The sequence below is a fragment of the Mastigoproctus giganteus genome, chromosome 4 (genome assembly GCF_048544385.1).
Source record: "Mastigoproctus giganteus isolate SK-2022 chromosome 4, ASM4854438v1, whole genome shotgun sequence".
Taxonomy (NCBI): domain Eukaryota; kingdom Metazoa; phylum Arthropoda; class Arachnida; order Uropygi; family Thelyphonidae; genus Mastigoproctus; species Mastigoproctus giganteus.
Window position 1 is genome coordinate 105,220,412 of NC_143578.1, and position 18,943 is coordinate 105,239,354.

At 38.4% G+C, this 18,943-nt stretch overlaps 1 protein-coding gene across 1 annotated transcript in view; it reads right to left on the reverse strand.

Annotated features, from left to right (window-relative positions):
- LOC150086963 (pancreatic triacylglycerol lipase-like) overlaps positions 1 to 18,943 on the reverse strand; it is a 169,269-nt gene that overhangs the window by 58,442 nt on the left and 91,884 nt on the right. Inside the window, exons 5-6 of the mRNA XM_090372338.1 lie at positions 12,437 to 12,556; positions 3,033 to 3,293 (exon numbers count right to left, since the gene is read on the reverse strand). Coding sequence (XP_090228464.1) covers positions 3,033 to 3,293; positions 12,437 to 12,556 — 381 coding nt within the window. The remainder of the gene's footprint in view (positions 1 to 3,032; positions 3,294 to 12,436; positions 12,557 to 18,943) is intronic.

Below are 18,943 nucleotides of genomic sequence, written 5' to 3' on the forward strand. Positions count from 1 at the left end.
GTCATTGTCAAATAAAATTAGATCTTTTAAATTCGTGTGCACTACTATTATTCAGTTTGACATTTTATCTAATGTAAATTTTGTAAGCAAATTATTAAAAATGCACAATCGGATATATTAACATCACTACCGCATTTAAAAAAATTAAAGGAAACAATTATAAACATTAGAACAGATGAGCATTTTGTATGTGTATTTAAAAACTCAGCAAAAAATTGTAACTCATTACAAATTGAACTGATTTTTTGAAAGAAAACTTAAGAATGGGAAGGAAAAAAAAATTATTTGATTATGAATCTGGAGATGAATTTGTGCCAACACCAAAAGATAATTTTAAAATAAGATTCTTTTTTTTTGCAATTTTAGATACAAGAAATGCAATAGATGAACATTTCGAACGCTCGAGGTTTATAATAACAATTTTGATTTTTTACAATGTTCTAGCGAGCTAAGTAAAATGTCAAAAGATGAAATTTTAAAACATTGTTCAGATTTAGAATTACAGTTATCAGATGCCACCAATGAGGAATGTCCAAAAGATATTGTTGATGTTGATCTTGCAAATGAAATACAAATTTTTCAAAATTTTATAATCATGAATCAGACTCCACAAGAAATTTTAAGTTTTATGTTCAAAACTAATTTAACCACTGTACTTCCTGACATATTTATTTCATTAAGAATAATGTTAACAATGCCTGTATCAGTAACTAGGGGTGAGTGCTCTTTTTTGAAATTAAATTTAATAAAAAATTATCTCCGTTCATCAATGCATCAACAAAGATTAAATAATTTGGCAGTAATATCAATAGAAAGTCATATTTCTGATTCTTTAGACTAATTTTGCTATGGCCAAACAAAACAAGTTAAAGTTATACAATGTTTTGTAATTGTTTTATTATTTTTATTATTTACATTTTTATTTTAAGTTTATATAGAGTTTTATTTTATTGTCTGCAGCCAAAGCAAAATAAATGTAGTTTTGTTTTTTTATATTATTTTTAACATATTTACTTTATGTATCAAAACATAAGTTATTTTGTGTTTAAAAAATAAAATTATATATTATTTTGGAAATATTTTTTTAAATTCCCAAAAAAAATTGATATAAGAAAAATGACCGTGGGGGGGGGGGGCAATAGGAAGTTTGCACCACGGCGACTATATAGTCTTGTTTTGTTTGTTTTGTTTTGTTTTGTTATTTGGTTTTTAGGAGCATTAGCAACTAAGGCCATATTGCTCCGGGTATATGCAGTGGTCATTCCCTGACTTTCCACATCCTCCGTATTTGGTGGTCATGGGCTCGAACCCCGATCTAATCAAGAAGCATGTGCTACGCACTGCTGCTCCTGCCCACCTGGCTACGAAGGTGTCTATAGCCTCATGTGGCCCTGCATGTGACAATTCATTTCATCGCAATTGCAGTGGGAATTAGTTTTGGTTCTGCCCACAGCATTTTACGACTATCTGCACATGTCTAAGGTCTCTGCATGATGGGTTCCAAGATTGCTGATGCCTTTGCAGAAGCAATGTAAAATGTAATGTTCTTGCTAACTGCTTGATTTGTGCTACTGCAGCACCCACCCTATTCTCCTAACCTAGTATCATCAGACTTCTTGTTTTGAGAAATGAAGAAACCATTGCATGGACACCACTTTCATTCGTCTCAGGAAGTAATCAATGAAGTGGAATCATGATTTCAGGCGAAAATTGTGGCCTTCTATGATCAAGGCATCAAACAACTGATCCACAGATGGGAGAAATGTGTTACTATAGAAAAGGATTAAAGTACCTGTGAAGTTTCACCTTTCTAGGGCTATTCTTTCTAGGTAAGGGTACGAACTTTTTGATATCCCCTTGTTGATCACTTCGCAGGTGTCTAGTCTCCAGACACAGGAATTTTCAGAACTTAAGCCTTTCTTGGTAACAGCAACCCTTTGTTCCACTCACCAATCTCATTGCCCTTCTCTGTACTCTTTCCAGCAGCTCTGCACCCTTCCTAAAATGAGGCCTCCAGACCTGTATGCAATACTCAAGGTGTGGTCTGACCCTTGCCCTATACAAGGGGACAATCAGCTCCTTATCCCTGCTAGCAAAATTGCTGACAGTACACCATGAGCTACTCTTGCAGTCTGTCTGCACTGCTCAAGAAACTTCGTATCTGACTGCACAATTACCTCCAGGTCCTTTTCATTCTCTACTACCCTGAGTGTAGTACCACACAGTTTGTATATTACTCTGAGGTTACTACTACCCATATGCAGTACGTTACATTTATCAATGTTAAACTTCAGATGCTACCTCTCAGCCCATCTGCTCAACTTATCTAGATCGTGTCAGTAGTGTACTATCGTTACTGTCATTAACAACCCTGCCAACCTTTGTATCATCTGTAAACTTAGACATTAACCCTGAAATACCTTCATCAATATAATTGATAAATATAGAAAAGAACAATAGGCCCATCACTGAATGCTGGAGGATTCCACTAATAATGTTAGTCCATGAAGAACAGTGTCCATTGATTACGACTGTCTTCCCCAACTCAACTATCCTTTTATCATTGCAGCAACTTTCTCTTAATACCATACTGCTACAATATATATTGAATAATACAACTCATGCCATCATCTTAAGTGATTTGTGAAAAAACGATATGTGATAGAAAAAAAATTGAATAATATTTGTTCTTGTTTATACTCTGGCATGACCACCAGGTCAGTGGAGTTTACAATAAATCAATGAATACAAATGTTAATTGTATTTAGCAGTCATGGACTTGAATCCCAGTCCACTCAAAGAGCATGTGCTACTGCACTTGCACTCTTGACCACTTGGCTACGTCAAACCATTTCTGAAATCAGCATAAAAAACTTAGTTAAAAACAGCTAATACAGTTAGAACATTGAAAACCATGCAGAGCTGTGTAATCAATGAAGACTATTTTAAACAATTTAAATTTATAAGATAACTTCATTTAATAAAATATTTATATTCTGATATTACTGATATCAGAATATCACTGATCTTACGGCAAAATGGTTCTGAATTTCCTGTCTGCATAAACATTTTGGTATCCTTTTGTGAACTGGAGAATTGCTTCCATCTTTCTGCTGCCAGGCCAAGTGATGCACATAAAGACTTCTCCGGTCCACATCCCTGCTCGCATTTTCCAGTAGAGAAGCTCTCATAATTCTCACAGACATAGCCATAGAAAGGACAGTCTGAGTTTACAGATTCAGTAAAAAACTCATATGCTCTTACATGATTGCAGCCAATAAAGCGACGAATTCCTGTCAATTAGAAGAATACTGTTAATAAGATTTATACATGTCAAGATCACGTCTAGTTATTTTTTTTATTTCATATGAACTCCAAATGACATTATGCAGGTAATGCAACAAAGTATTAATTAATAATGCAAGTTCATTTCTACAGAGCTTGATGTATGCAATTGATGCATTCTACACAGATCTCTAAAGACGTTTCATTTCAGGGATTGTTAAGAAATCAATCCCTGCATAATCGTGCAAGAAGCCTTAATCGCATTTAGTTGTTGTTGTTGTTATTATTTTGGTTTTTAGGAGCATTAGCAACTAAGGCCATATTGCTCCGGTGCAGTGGTCATTCCCTGACCTTTCCGCATCCTCCGTATTTGGTAGTGATGGGCTCGAACCCCGGTCTAATCAAGAAGCGTGTGCTACGCACTGCTGCTCCTTCCCACCTGGCTACGGAGGCACCATCGCATTTAGTAAATAGGCACAAATATGCAATTGTGTACAAACGTGCAAAAATAAAATGTTATCACTATTAGTGATCCTCAGAAAAATCAAATTCAAATTAATCATTTCATTAATGACCATATATCCATATATTAATTAAATTAGCAATTATTAAAGATTTTGGCATCACCTTTTTCCAGTAATATGTTTCTTTTTATCTCATGCAAACATTATTTATTGATCGATTGTATCAAAAATTAGGATTCATTAAATGATTCAAGTCTCATTTAAATAATTCTAAACTAAGATTTTCTATACAAAGCTCTAAGATCATTCGTATTCTTGAATATGCCTGCCATGTGTGACATTCTCTTAATTACACTTGTTGATAGAGTTAAAAACAATGCTGCAAATTATAATAATCAAATACACACTACAACTGGATAGATTTTTTGTATTTAATGCAAATATTATAATTCTTACCTAAGCCAGTCACCGAGGGGGCAAGCCAGCCTCAATAGGTGCCAGTCCCAAGCCCAGATAAAATGGTGAGGGTTGGCATCAGGAAGGGCATCCGGCCGTAAAAAAAAACTATGCCAAAACAAAAGAAAATTATAGAATGATGGAAAATAGATGTGGAATGGCTAGGACGTACCCCATAAGCGACGCACAGTCATGTCGCCCGGAAACTGTGAGAAAAGGGTCAGGGCTACTGAACAAAGGATGGGTTCAGTTAAAGTAGTTAGTCCAGCTAAAGAAGAAGAGGATGAAAAGTGTTATTTGTTATTTTTGGTTTTTTTTTTTTTAGGAGCATTAGCAACTAAAATCATATTGCTCCGGGATATGCGGTCGTCATTCCCTGACCTTTCCGCATCCTCCGTATTTGGTGGTGATGAAAAGTGTTAGAATAGGAACATTGAACATTGGGACAATGAATGGAAAGAGTAGAGAGATTGTGGATTTGATACAAAGAAGAAGAGTGAAGATCCTATGCTTACAAGAGACAAGGTGGAAGGGAAATAAAGCAAAAGAGCTCGGTGAAGGGTACAAGTTGTTCTTTAGGGGAGTGGATGAGAGAGGAAGAACTGGAGTAGGTATTGTAGTTGATAAGGAGTCAAAATATGGAGTGTGTGAGGTTAACAGAAGGAGTGATAGGATTATGAGCATCAAACTGGAAGTGGGTGGATACTTGACGACAATAGTATGTGTGTATGCCCCACAAGTAGGATGTGGGAAAGAAGAAAAGGACAGTTTTTGGATGGAAATGGATCAAGTGGTCATGGCAATACCTGAGAAGGAGAGGTTGATTGTTGGGGCGATTTAAATGGACATTTAGGAAGAAGCAAGAGTGTATGGAAGGTGGAGATTTGGGGAAAGAAATAGAGAAGGGGAGAGGATAGTAGAACACGCAGTGGCATTCGACCTGGCGATAGTTAACACCTACTTTGAAAAGAAAGAAAGCCAGCTGATAACATACAAGAGTGGGGAAAGGACAAGCCAGATTGACTATATCATGTGCCGTAGAAGGCATCTAAAGGAAATGAGGAACAGCAAGGTGATAAATGGAGAAAGTGTGTCTGCACAACATAGATTGCTCGTGGTCGATTGGGAGGTTGCAGTGGACAAAAGTAGGAAATATTCAAGACAGGGGAAGAAAATGATAAAATGGTGGAGATTGAAAGAGGAGTTTTGAAGAAGGAGTTTCGGGAAAAAGTGCTAAAAGGAATAAAGTTACCAGAAGATGTGCAAGAGTGGTGGAAGTTAAATAGTTGTATCATAAGGAAAGTTGGAGAAGAGTTGTTGGGAAAACATCAGGAAAGGGAGTGCTAGAGGGAAAGGAGGTCTGGTGATGGAATGAGGAAGTGAAAGCAGTGATAAAACAAAAGAAGAAAAGATGGGATTTAACAGGTAGCCAGGAAGATAAAGAAGCATATAAATTAGCAAATAAGGAGGCAAAAAGGGCTGTGGCAATAGCAAAGGAAAGGGCAGTGGACGAGGCCTATGGGGAACTGGAAAGGAAAGATGGAGATAAGCAATTGATGAGAATAGCCAAAGCGAGAGACAAGGCATCAAAGGACTTTTCATCAATAAAACAGATTAAAGATGAGAGGGGAGTGGTTATACAGGACAAGGAGAAGAAAGGTGGAGAGACTATTTTAAGAAGTTACTAAATGAGGAAAACCGAAGAGCACTATGCGAGGATGGAGAGACGAATGAAAGAGTAGTGGAAGGCATAAGCAGGAAAGAAGTGGAAAGCGCACTCAGAAAAATGAAGAGGGGAAAAGCAGTAGGTGCTGACCAGATACCAGTAGAGGTATGGAGAAGTCTGGGAGAAGAAGGGATTGATATCCTATGGGACTTTATGGAAAAACTGTGGCAGCAGGAGAGGATACCCGATAAGTGGAGAGAAAGTATACTTGTGCCAATCTATAAAGGAAAGGGGGATGTGCAGGAATGTGGGAACTACAGGGGAATAAAGTTAATGTCTCATTCGATGAAGATCTGGGAAAGAATTGTGGAAGGAAGGATAAGGCAGGAGACGGAAATAGGAGAGGAACAGTTTGGTTTCATACTGGGAAGAGGAACAACAGATGCAGTCTTTGCTTTAAGGCAGGTGAAGGAAAGATATAGGGAGATGCAAGTAGAGTTGCACATGGTGTTCATAGATCTGGAAAAAGCATATGATAGAGTGCCCAGATAAGAGGTATGGAGATGCACGAGGGAGAAGGGTGCATCAGAAAAGTACATAAGGCTTGTGAAGGAAATGTACGAGGGAGCGGTGACTCAGGTTAAGAGTAGTGTAGGTATGACTGAGGGGTTCTCTGTAGAAGTTGGACTGCACCAGGGATCAGCTCTCAGCCCGTATCTGTTTGACCTGGTAATAGATGTGTTGGTGAGAGAAGTGAAGAGTAGAGCACCATGGAGTATGCAGTTCGCGGATGATATTGTACTGTGCAAACCATATCAAGGAAAGGTAGAGAAGAAATTGGAGGAATGGAGGAAAGCGTTGGAAGAGAGAGGCATGAGGATAATTAGAACGAAGACAGAATATATGGTATTAAATGGAGAAGATGAGAGCTCTATAAAACTGCAGGAGGAAAGGCTACCATCAGTTTTGAAATTTAAGTATCTGGGATCAAATGTTGAGAGGGATGGAGGACTGAGTGCAGAAATGGGATACACTTAAATAGAAAGGGTGCAAGAATATTTGCTGATGCTATCGAGGCAGTGTTAGGTGGGTCGGAAAACTGCTAGCTTGGGGGGAGACAAAGACCAATAGATTGACAGTAGCCACTGGCAGAGGTGAAAGAGATTCTTGCACTGCTTCTATTAGAATGAGCAGAAGCCTGAAAAACAAGATGCATGGTATTTCAGAGACTGCTGGGAGCCATTGCGGTACAAGTAAACACATGGGTTGTGTTAGGGTAGCTAAGAATAGAAACAGGTGCAGGTATACTTGCGTGTACACCAATGCTAGGAGTTTAGTAAATAAATTTGATGAATTTGAGGTATTGCTCAAAACATCGAAGGCAGATATTGTTGGGATATCAGAGACGTGGTGTCACAGATATAAGGGATGCAGAACTGGAATTTGGGGAGTACAACGTCTACAGAAAGGATAGACAGGATAGGAAGGGGGGAGGGGTTATGCTATTAGTTAAGAAACACATAAAAACCAAGGAAGTGAAGCCAGTCGACATCGCTGGACAGTGCAGTGTGGAGTCAGTTTGGTGTGACATAAACATTGGGAGATCAAAATTGAGAGTAGGAGTGTGCTATAGGCCTAATGACTCTGATGAGTATAATAAGGAACTGTACAGGGAAATAGAGTGGGCCAGTAAATCAGAGTGTCTTATAATGGGAGATTTTAATTTCCCTGATATTGACTGGAATTTGGGGGCTGGTTACTCACACACTAGCAGGGCTTTTGTGGATTTATTGGATGATTGTTTTCTACATCAGCATGTTCGGGAGGCAACTAGAGGGAGTAATACTCTTGATTTGATTATCAGCAGTGATTCTTCATGCATTAAGAATCTGCAGATAAATGAACCACTAGGTGGCAGTGATCACAGTGTGCTGAAGTGGGATTTACTCAAAGAGGTAACTACCATTAGGGGTAAAGGGAAGGGTTATTGCTTCCGTAAAGGGGACTACGATGGACTGAGACAGTATTTAAATTCTATACAGTGGGACCAACTGATGATGTTACCAACAGCAAATTCAAAATGGGAAGCATTCAAAGAACTTATCTTGGAAGCTACTAGGCTTTACATACCAACTAACACATGACACAGAAGCCTATGATAGATAAAAGTTGATATGCAACCAAGTTACAAAGGAGGTTAGGCAGGCAAAGGCAGATTACGAGAAGTCCTTGGCAAGGGATGCAAAGAAAAACAGCAAAGAGTTCTTTACTTATGTAAACTCTAGAAGGAAGGGGATGAATCAGATTGGTCCACTTGATATTGATGGGTCAAGTGTTGATGATCCTGCTCAGGTAGCTAACAAACTAAATGAATATTTTGCATCGACATTCACACATGAGGAGTTATTCAGCGAGGGGAATGCCAGAGGTGTACTCAACTCTAGCAGTAAGCTACAGAATCTTGAAATAACTGGGAGTAAAGTGGAGGAGAAACTGTTGAAGATAAACACAAGAAAGGCACCCGGGGTGGATGGGATCAATCCAGTTATATTAAAGGAGGCAGCAAAGGAAGTAAGCAAACCCTTAGCCATAATTATGAGAGCTTCCTTGTACTCAGGGGAGGTACCCATAGACTGGAAATGTGCAAATGTGACCCCAATTCACAAAGGAGGATCAAAGGCTGACACAAGTAATTATAGACCTGTGAACTTAACCTCTGTTCCAGGAAAATTAATGGAGGCACTGGTTAAAGAAGCACTGCAGGATCATTTAGACAAGACTTCAGTTATAGCTCAGACACAGCATGGTTTTGTTAAGGGGAAGTCTTGCCTGACCAACTTGATTGGATACTATGATGCAGTCACAAAAGAACTGGATGCAGGGAATAACTTTGATATTATATACTTGGATCTTAGAAAGGCTTTTGATACTGTTGCACATGGAAGACTGCTACACAAATTGGAGCAGTGTGACATTGGAGGCAAATTGCTGCTATGGATAAAGGGGTGGTTGAGGGGGAGAAGACAGAGAGTGGTAATCAATGGACACTGCTCACCGTGGACTGATGTTATTAGTGGAGTTCCTCAGGGCTCAGTGTTGGGTCCATTATTGTTTTCTGTATTTATAAATGATATTGATGATGGTATATCGGGATTAATGTCCAAGTTTGCAGACGATACAAAGGTTGGCAGGGTTTTCAAGGACACTACTGACACTATGCTGCTGCAACAGGATCTGGAAAGGTTGAGCAGATGGGCTGAGAGGTGGCAAATGAAGTTTAACATTGACAAATGTAAAGTACTACACATGGGAAACAGCAACCCCAGAGCAACGTATCAACTCTGTGGTACTACACTGACAGTGGTAGAGAATGAAAGGGACTTGGGGGTGGTTGTGCAGGCAGATATGAAGTTCTCTGAGCAGTGCAGACGGGCTGCAAGAGTAGCTCATGGAGTATTGTCAATGATATACAGGAATTTTTCCAGCAGGGATAAGGAGGTGATTATTCCATTGTATAAGACGATGGTCAGGCCACACCTAGAGTACTGTATACAGGTCTGGAGGCCTCATTTTAGTAGAGATGTAGTGCTGCTGGAATGAGTACAGAGAAGGGCAACAAGATTAGTGAATGGAACAAAGGGGTGCTCTTACGAAGAAAGGCTTAAGTTTTGCAAATTACAGTGTCTGGAGACTAGGCACCAGCGAGGCGATCTGATAGAGGTGTATAAAGCCTTGAATGGTTTAAGCATGCTCAATGCTGATGGGATTCTTCCTCTAGCTCAGAAAAATCACCTGAGAGGGCATAAATTCAAATTGAGGAAAGACAGATGTAGGATAGACGTGCAGAAATTTGCCTTTAGCCAGCGGGTGGTTGGTTGGTGGAACAGACTTCCATCCCTTGTGGTGGAGGTTGATAGCCTAAATAAGTTTAAGGCTCAGCTGGACAGGTATTTTGAACGAACAGAGGGGTGAAGTGGAAGTGGGTTTTTTTTTGGCTGATGCTGCATAAGCTTGCTTTCTTGCATCAAATGCCTCTACTAATGCTAATGCTAATGCTAAAAAAATACAGCATAGAGTGCAATGTGGATGGTTGAACTGGAGAAAGATGAGTGGGGTGCTGTGTGATAAAATAGTAAATTGTAAAATGAAGGGAAGAGTGTATAAAACTGTGGTTAGACCCGCATTGATATACAATGCTGAGACATGGGTGATTACAAGGGTCCAGGAGAAAAAGATGGAAGTGGCAGAGACGAAGATGCTAAGATGGATGTGTGGTGTGACGAGGAAGAACAGGATAAGAAACAACTATATCAGAGGTACGGTTAAGGTGGGGCCTCTGAGTAAAAAAATGCAGGAATCTAGGTTGAGGTGGCCTGGACGTGTGGAATGAAGAAGTGAGGAGTATGTAGGGAAGAGGTGTGAAAAGTTGGAGGTGATAGGGAAGAGGAAGAGGGGGAGACCTAAGCTGAGATGGAAGGACAAGGTGGCAGAGGATTTAAAAGAGAGAGGATGGAGGAAGCCCAGGATAGGGAGAGAAATGGGGTCAGCATTTCCATCCTGAGCTTCTCAGGATGGAAATGCTGACCCCATATAAATGTGGGAAGAAGGCGAAGATAAAGAAGAAGATTATAATTCTTACCTAGTTAAATAAATTCTTAAACTATTATACACACAGAAATGTTACAGTCTTGAAATTTATACACAAAGTAATTCATTGTTACTGCCTCAATAAAACCTTGCAGAACATCACTATTAATGCACCAGTACCAGAAATTCACTCCACTTGGTTTTATGGTGGTTTTATAAATCATTATAAAATGGACCTGTCTACATTAATAAAATTAAATTATTTAATGAGAATTACAGTATTCCTTTACCATAATCTTTATTTAACATCTCCATTCAATATGCTCATGTTTATCATTATATATTTTATTTTTTATTTTTCATTTTATTTTTTTATCATTATCATCATTATATTTTTTTATATTTGTTTATCATTACATTTTCTTCTTTTTATGTAAAACATTTCAACTCAGAAAAAAATTTTAACTTTTTAGTATATTTGATATTTAATTGTTTAATTACTTTTTTATATTCTGGTTTCTATATTTTAACTGAGTCAAAATATAGAAACCAAAAAGTATTTGAAGTATTTTATAAAACCTTTCATCAATTCTAAATATTTCTATTTTTTTTTTTTTTTTCAAACTTATTTAAACAATATTTCCTTATTCAAATTTTGTTACTTTTTTGGCAATTTTTGCATTTTACTTCTATATTACTGATTTACACATTCTAGGTTTTAATGTATACTTTATGAAATTTCCACATATAATGACTGGGCCATGTGACTGTAATGTGCATATTTAATAAAGTCAATCTCATATGAAATTGACAAAACAATGCAGGTTATGTAACATCAGCTGTAAAAATGAGAAGCAAAAAACTAAACATCTTTGCTATTTTTATATTGTATTCACTTCTTACAAATACTTATATAATTCATTTTTGAATCTACATAAACTTTCTGATTTCAGAATGGTAGGTTGCTTCTTCCACCTAGAGCTGAATAAAAGCAATTTTTATCACATTCAATATATAATATGCTACCTTCCATAATTTTGCTATGCTGAGCAACCTATTGCTCATTTAAGCCTTGTGGTGTTCAAAAGTACTGACTTCCGAGTGGCTCCTTCTTAAGGATTTCCCCACTGCCATCATTGCAGTGACACCTTTACAGCATCAGCCACATGACACCTTTACAGCATCAGCCACATGACACCTTGCACTAGCATACAAGATGATTAGCATTGTATCAAAGAAATTGCAGTGCTTTTGTCATATAGTTGGGTGCAGATGTTTCACCAGCAATGAGTGGCAGTGTGCAACATCTACAATATTCGCTTGTGGAATAGCACGATGCAGAATGACCCCATCACAGCCATACATAATAATCAGTATCACTTTCACGAGAGAAGCCAGACCAGGAAATCCAATTTTACTCTGGCTACGCCAACCCTGGTGAGCCTGAGCTTCTCAGAGAAGGACCGAAAAAAGATAGTTTGATGAGAGCACGGGGGAATAGCCAAGTGTTTGAAACAATGAGGCAAGATATATCTCCAATATATCTTCTTGAAAACAACAAATTATCTTACAGAACAAGAAAATGCATCATGTGGCTGGTACTATGAAGGAGTTATTGAAGTGGTGGCCAAGGGAAATCTTTGAGCATTCTCTCCCCCAATTCTCCAGCCATGAGTACATGTGATTTGTTGCACTGGATGAAGGTGCCAATTAGTGGTCAATGCTTTTAAACAACACAACTTCTGTAAAAACATGCCACGTGCATGTTTTTACAGAAGACTATTACAATAAAATATCTGCAAGTTACTGTTACAGGTTATAGTTAAATATCTGTAAATAAAGCTGGTTTTTAGTTGTTTTAATAGCCATATTTCCACTATTTTTTGACAACCCTCCTATATTCAATGAATGTAGCAAATCTCACACTTCTGTAATTAAGTTACCATATAGCACACAACAAAACTTCTTACATACATACCATAGAAAAGATCACGCTCCTTTCCTATTGTCTTTATCATTCCTTTGTTGCAGCCAGGCTGACGTTTTCCTCCATTAGGATAGAAGTCCACATGGCCACATCCTTGCATCATTCCTAGGCCTGAGATGAAAATACACCAGTTATATATCTTCTTTTATTGTGGACACTTCTAGACAAAAAAGAATAAATCATGTAACCTATGTCTTATTGGATAATGATCATGTTAGATACTGCAAATATCAACTATTACTTGAACATTAATTCTATCAAATCAATTTAACAGCTCAAGATTTTTTTAAATGAAAACCCGAAATACGAAAGGTACTGTACTTAGTACCATGCATGGGTTGGAGGTTGAGAATATGAAAGATATTTGTTGACATTACACTAGAACTTCTGTAGACTGTAATTTTCAGAAAATATCCATGAAGGAAGGTTGTTCCAGAAAACGGCAGTTGAATGAATAAATGAGGAAGATGAAAAGTTGGTTCTGTGAGTTTGAAGTTGGACAGTAAATGGATGGTGGCAGCATGTGTTAGGAATGTTTTAAAAGAGAGAGCAGGAATTATAGCAGTCAATTCAGAAGAACAGTGTCCATGGAAGTATCTGTAGTAAAGGTATGCAACAGAAACAAAACATCTATGAGACAGAGAGCAGAGAGACTCTGTTAGAGATGAGTCAGTAATTAACCTAACTGCCCTCCTCTGAATGGAATCTAGAAGCCTGAGAGAGGTTTTGGTGGCACAGCCCCAGATGTAGAAACAATATTCCATGGTATGGCAGATTTGAGTTTTGTACAGAGTGAACAGCTGTTTGGAAGAAAAGTAACACCAAGAGCGAAAGAGAAAAACCAAGTTTTTTAGATGCTTGTTTGTTTGTTTGTTATTTGGTTTTTAGGAGCATTAGCAACTAAGGCCATATTGCTCCGGGATATGCGGTGGTCATTCCCTGACCTTTCCGCATCCTCCGTATTTGGTGGTGACGGGCTCGAACCCCGGTCTAATCAAGAAGCGTGTGCTACGCACTGCTGCTCCTTCCCACCTGGCTACGGAGGCACCTATTTTTTTAGATGCAGAGGAAGCAATATTTGAATATGCTTGTGCTTGTGCCAAGAGAGATTAGAAGTCAGGGTAATCCCCAAAAGAGATATATCATCTTGCCTAGAAAACTGAGTGTCACCAAAGATAAGCACAGGAGCAGAAGAATCCTTTTTGCAAGATATAAGACAGGACTGAGTTTTAGGAGGATTGAAATCAACTAAGTTGTCATTGTCCCACTGGAGAATTACCTGGAGATCGGCATTTAAGGAACTGATAGCAGATATTCGAGAAGTTCAACTGATTGAGCAGGGAAAAGTTTCTCAAACTAGAAGGTGGAATGCAATGTGCTATCATCAGAAAAACTATGGATAGGATTTCCAGTCAATGGAAGAAGGTCATTAATATACAAGAGGAAAAAAGTGGAGAGAAGAACTGAATATTGGGGGACACCAGTATTAGTGAAGAAGTTAGAAGACAGAGAGCCATCTACCATCACCCTCATTGAGCAGTTAGAGAGAAAACTGGATAACCAATTACAAAAAACCGTTGGCAAACCATAAGATGGAAGCTTGTTTAGAAGACCTTTATGCCAAATACGATCAAAAGCCTTTGAGATGTCAACAGCAATTGCTTGTTTCACCAAACTTTTCCATTGAATTTGTCCATAAATGGGTAACATAAGCCAGAATATCACCAGTGGATCGACACTGACGGAATCCATACTGGCGATCATTGATCAGCTGGAAAGTTTCTAGGTAGTTTAAGAGCTAGTGGTTAATTGATTTCTCCATTACTTTAGAAAGAGTAGAAGTAATTGCAATGGGGCAATAATTGGATGGGAGGGATTTGTCACCCTTTTTAGGAACTTAAAAAAGATGTTTCGCCAGGAATGAGTTACCAGGCTGGATATGAGTAAATTTCCAACTTGAAGGAAAAACACCTTTGGAATAAGAAAGTGAAAAAAGGCGGCAAAGAACAGGTTTTGAGAAAAAGTGGAGAAATACCATCAGGACCTGGATCTTTCTTAGTATCAAGATTCATCAAAATCCTTCAGACATCCTTTTGCATAAGACCACAGGAGGCATTGAATGGAGCATGCTGGGAATGGTGGGAGGTGTTTTACCAAGATCATTAATTCATGAGTTCGAAGAAAAATGGGATGCTAGCAGGTCAGCTTTATCCTTAGCTGAAGTGACAATAGAACCCTCTAGTTTTGACAGACATGGGAGGAGAGATGGGAAAAAATTGCGGCCAATAGCTTTGGTAAAAGACCAGAATTCTCATCTACCATTAGAGAAGAAGCAAGTTTTCTACTCTTAGCCTGTTCAAAATCTAGTTTGGACTGATTAATAACTACTTGGCAATGGTTGCGAGCTGTGGTGTGGGCAGAAAATGAAACTGAAGAATTGGAAACAAGTCAATTACGATATTAGCATTGGTAGAAGTATATGATGCAATAAAGCAAGTTTATAGAGCATCAGCCAAAAAAAAAAAAAAACTTTTCCATTTCACTCATCCATTCGGTCCAAATGTTTATCTAGTTCTGTCTTGAATTTATTTAAGCTGTCAACTTCTACAACAAGAGATGGAAGTCTGTTCCAGCAATCAACCACGCGCCGGCTAAAGGCAAACTTCCACACATGTATTCTACAACTGTCTCTCCTGAACTTGAATTTATGTCCCATTAGGCAATTAAGAGGCAGAACGCCATCAGCATTGATCTTGCTCAAACCATTCAAGGCCTTATACACCTCAATCAGATCATCTCACAGCATAATTTGCAAAACTTAAGCCTTTCTTTGTAAGAGCACCCCTTTGTTCTATTCACTAATCTTGTTGCCCCTTCTCTGTACTCATTCCAGCAGCACTACATCTCTACTAAAATGAGGCCTCCAGACCTGTATACAGTACTCAAGGTGTGGCCTGACCATTGCTTTGTACAAGGGGATAATCGCCTCCTCATCTCTGCTAGGAAAATTCCTCTATATCATTGACAAGTCACCATGAGCTACTCTTGCAGACTGCCTGCACTTCTCAGAAAACTTCATATCTGACTGCACAATTACCCCCAGGTCCTTTTCATTCTCTACCACCTTGAGTGTAGTACCACACAGTTAATATGTTACTCTGGAGTTACTGCTACCCATATGCAGTACCTTACATTTGTCAACGTTAAACTTCAGTTGCCACCTCTCAGCTTATCTGCTCAATGTTTCTAGACCCTGCCAACCTTTGTATTGTCTGCAAACTTCGACATTAAGCCTGATATACCTTCATCAATATCATTAATAAATACAGCAAATAACAATGGAACAAACACTGAACCCTGGAGGACTCCACTAATAAAATTATTCCATGAAAGGAGTACAGTAGTCTTTCACATGCAACAGTATCAAAAGCTTTTGTAAGATCCAAGTGTATGATATCAATATTATTTTATGCAACATTCTTCTCTTGAACAGCCTTAGCACATTTACTGGATAACCAAGGTTTAGATAAAAGATGAGATTTTAAGGCGGAGTGTGGAACAAAGGATTCCATTCCAACAAGAATAATTTCACTGACACGATCTGAGCAAACTTTGACATCAGAAGTTTTGAAACAGTAATATGACAAGGAAAAGAAGAAAACAAATCTCACAGGTCATCCCATTTTGCATTCTTGTAATGCCAAACAACACGATGTTGGGAATACCCATGAAGTAAAGGCTCCATTGGAGAAGAGACAATTACCAAGTTGTGATCTGAAGTGCCTAAAGGACCAATCACTTTGACCATGTACTTAGAAGGGTTGTTTGTGAGAAAAAGATCGAGCGTGTCGGCTGTATGGTTAGGACTTTCCAGTATTCTGGTAGGTAAATGAACAATTTGTGCAAGGCCATTAGTAATTGCAAAAGCCTCAGTATCTTGACCAGCTGGGCCTGTGACTAGAAAACTGAAGCCAGCTGGATTTGTGAACATTAAAATCACTAAGGAAAATTACCTCGCTGTTAGGAAAGTTGGGCTGGAGAAAGTCAAAGAGTTCCAAGTGATTAGTGGAGTTGGAAGAACGGTAGAGAGACAACAGATGAATTTGACAGAATGAGGTAGAGAGATTTTAAGCCAGAGAAGATCAAAGAGAGGAGAATCCAATTACCAAGTCTCTAACAGAATTTTGGACAAAAAATTGATGCACGAGTACCACCTTTGAGGCAAAAGGAATCATTCAGCAAATAATTTTGGCAACTGAGATGAGCAGTGGTTGAATTAACCGATAACTGAGATTCTGTCAGAAAAAGTACATGGGGTTTGGTAGACTGTAAGTGGAACATCATTGAGATTAGAAATGAGACCATGTATATTTGTGAAATGAACTAGGAAGTGTTTCGGAGGTTTAGATCTTTTTGCAGATAAGTTTGCTCTGTTAGTTTGACAATTAATGGTGTATTCAATAGTAAGAAAAATTGGGGGAGGGGACAAGCTGCATGAAGTAATGAAATTTTTGGATAGGGCGTACACATGGGAAGAATATACCCGGATCCTTGACATAATGTGGCCTCGATAATGCCCCCAGCATACACACTACTCGGACTCCCTCCAGTCACTATTTGGCAGAGTAGAGGCAGCAAGATTATACATTAGCTGATCCAGAAACCTCCTAGAGAGTTACCAATAGGTTTGGTCTGGTGTACTAACTAGTGGGGAGGGGCCAGCGAACACTGTTTTAGAGCTGTAACCTTGAAATGTAAAGAAGTTTAGATCTCGCCATGGTGTTCATCATAACCTCAAAAGACATCAATCATACTGCATGTGGAAGAGATGGGGAAGGGTTGATCAGAACTTTGCTCTGGAGACTAAACATGGGTTCCAACACTTCAAGCCTCCAATAAGCAAAGTGGTGGTATTGTACCAGTTGATGAGAGTCATCTACCACCTAGTATTGCCTGGTAACACAGAGGGGCAGCATTCCTCCATGTGGTGTGGGTGCCACACCCCAACTCCTGCTTACGTTGGTTCAGATCTGGGTGGTCATCCACAGTGTGTTGCACGAGGGTTATACCCATGATTACTAACAGTCCCACCATCGTGAAGGTGTAAGCAGAGGATTTGGCTGTCACAGACCGTCCGGACTTCGTAGAAATTAGGTTCGCTTGAATTGAGTATCACTTGAATATCAGTTACATCAGATTTTAGACTCCCAGGTAGTTAGCACAGCTTGTCTGTCATATCCGAGGGAATGTCTGTGACAGCTTCAAGGACCAAAGGTGACAGTCAAGCATCTGACTAATGAGAATAACGAAAACATTATACAATAAACTCTAAAATCTGGGTATCCTCGAGGATTGAGAAGTGCCAGATTTTAAAATTTTCCACATTTAAAGAGGTGTACCTAGTGGTGGTTGGTGGAACTGTTTTGGAAATGCACACTTCAATGAATAACAATAAGAACCAACAACTGAACTTATTTACATTTGTAAACGTTATACTGACTAAAACATAGTAACAAGAAAAAGATTAAAATGTAAACAGGTCATTAGATATGAAAAAAATCACTGCAAATGTTGTCAGAATATCAACGGTATGCCTCAGAGAAAATTTCCTTCTGCAACGGAGAATAAAAAAAATTAACTATTCTTCGGGAGGAATAATTATTATAAGAAGGAAATCTTTATCACAGTTTACACGACATTTTGCTTTTAATAATGTATTGTCAAGGAATTCAATCAATTTCTCCCACATAAATATGAAAGATTGCCAAGATCACCATTTTAACTATAGCAGTGCCAAAAACAGGCACTGCTATAGTTAAATAGCAGTGCCTGTTTTTGGGAAGGAGAAAGCAAAATAACTCTGTTATTTTGCTTCCTCCTTTAGCCATGTGCTGATGAACTGTATGATTAATTATAACTGCAAAAAAAGCATACATTTTTCTGGCTATACCCACACTGGGCATTTTCAACCTTTCTTTGATATCACTGTTCTAAGTGATGTCAAAGTCTGTTGTGACTTTGCCATCACTTAGAACAGCACCTATGCAAGTGCTGTATAACCAACAGAATTTTATTGATGTTTGCTGAATAATAGATAGCACTTAACAAGAGAAATTCTAAGTTCTACTATAGCGAAAACCATGTGGCATCAGAGAAATTATAAAATGTTTGCAGAACTACCTCCTTTCATCTGCTTTTGTCACTAGTGGTATTTAAACTCCATTGATAAGGCAGGTCATAATTCCCACAGCAGAAAAAACTTGTCCTTGTAACAAACTGCTTTGGCATTTTACTTTAAAACCTTGGTAAAAATTTAATTGACTATTTCTTTAAAAAGATGAGGCTGCTCTGACAGTTTGTTTTAGGACTAACAGTCCTTTGTTAGATAGCAGATGGTGTCTAATGACAATACTCAAACAAAACAGATTGCTTTGAAAACTTAAATTTTCTATACTGCATGACAGCTCACATCGAAGAACTTCTTTACAACTGCTTTGT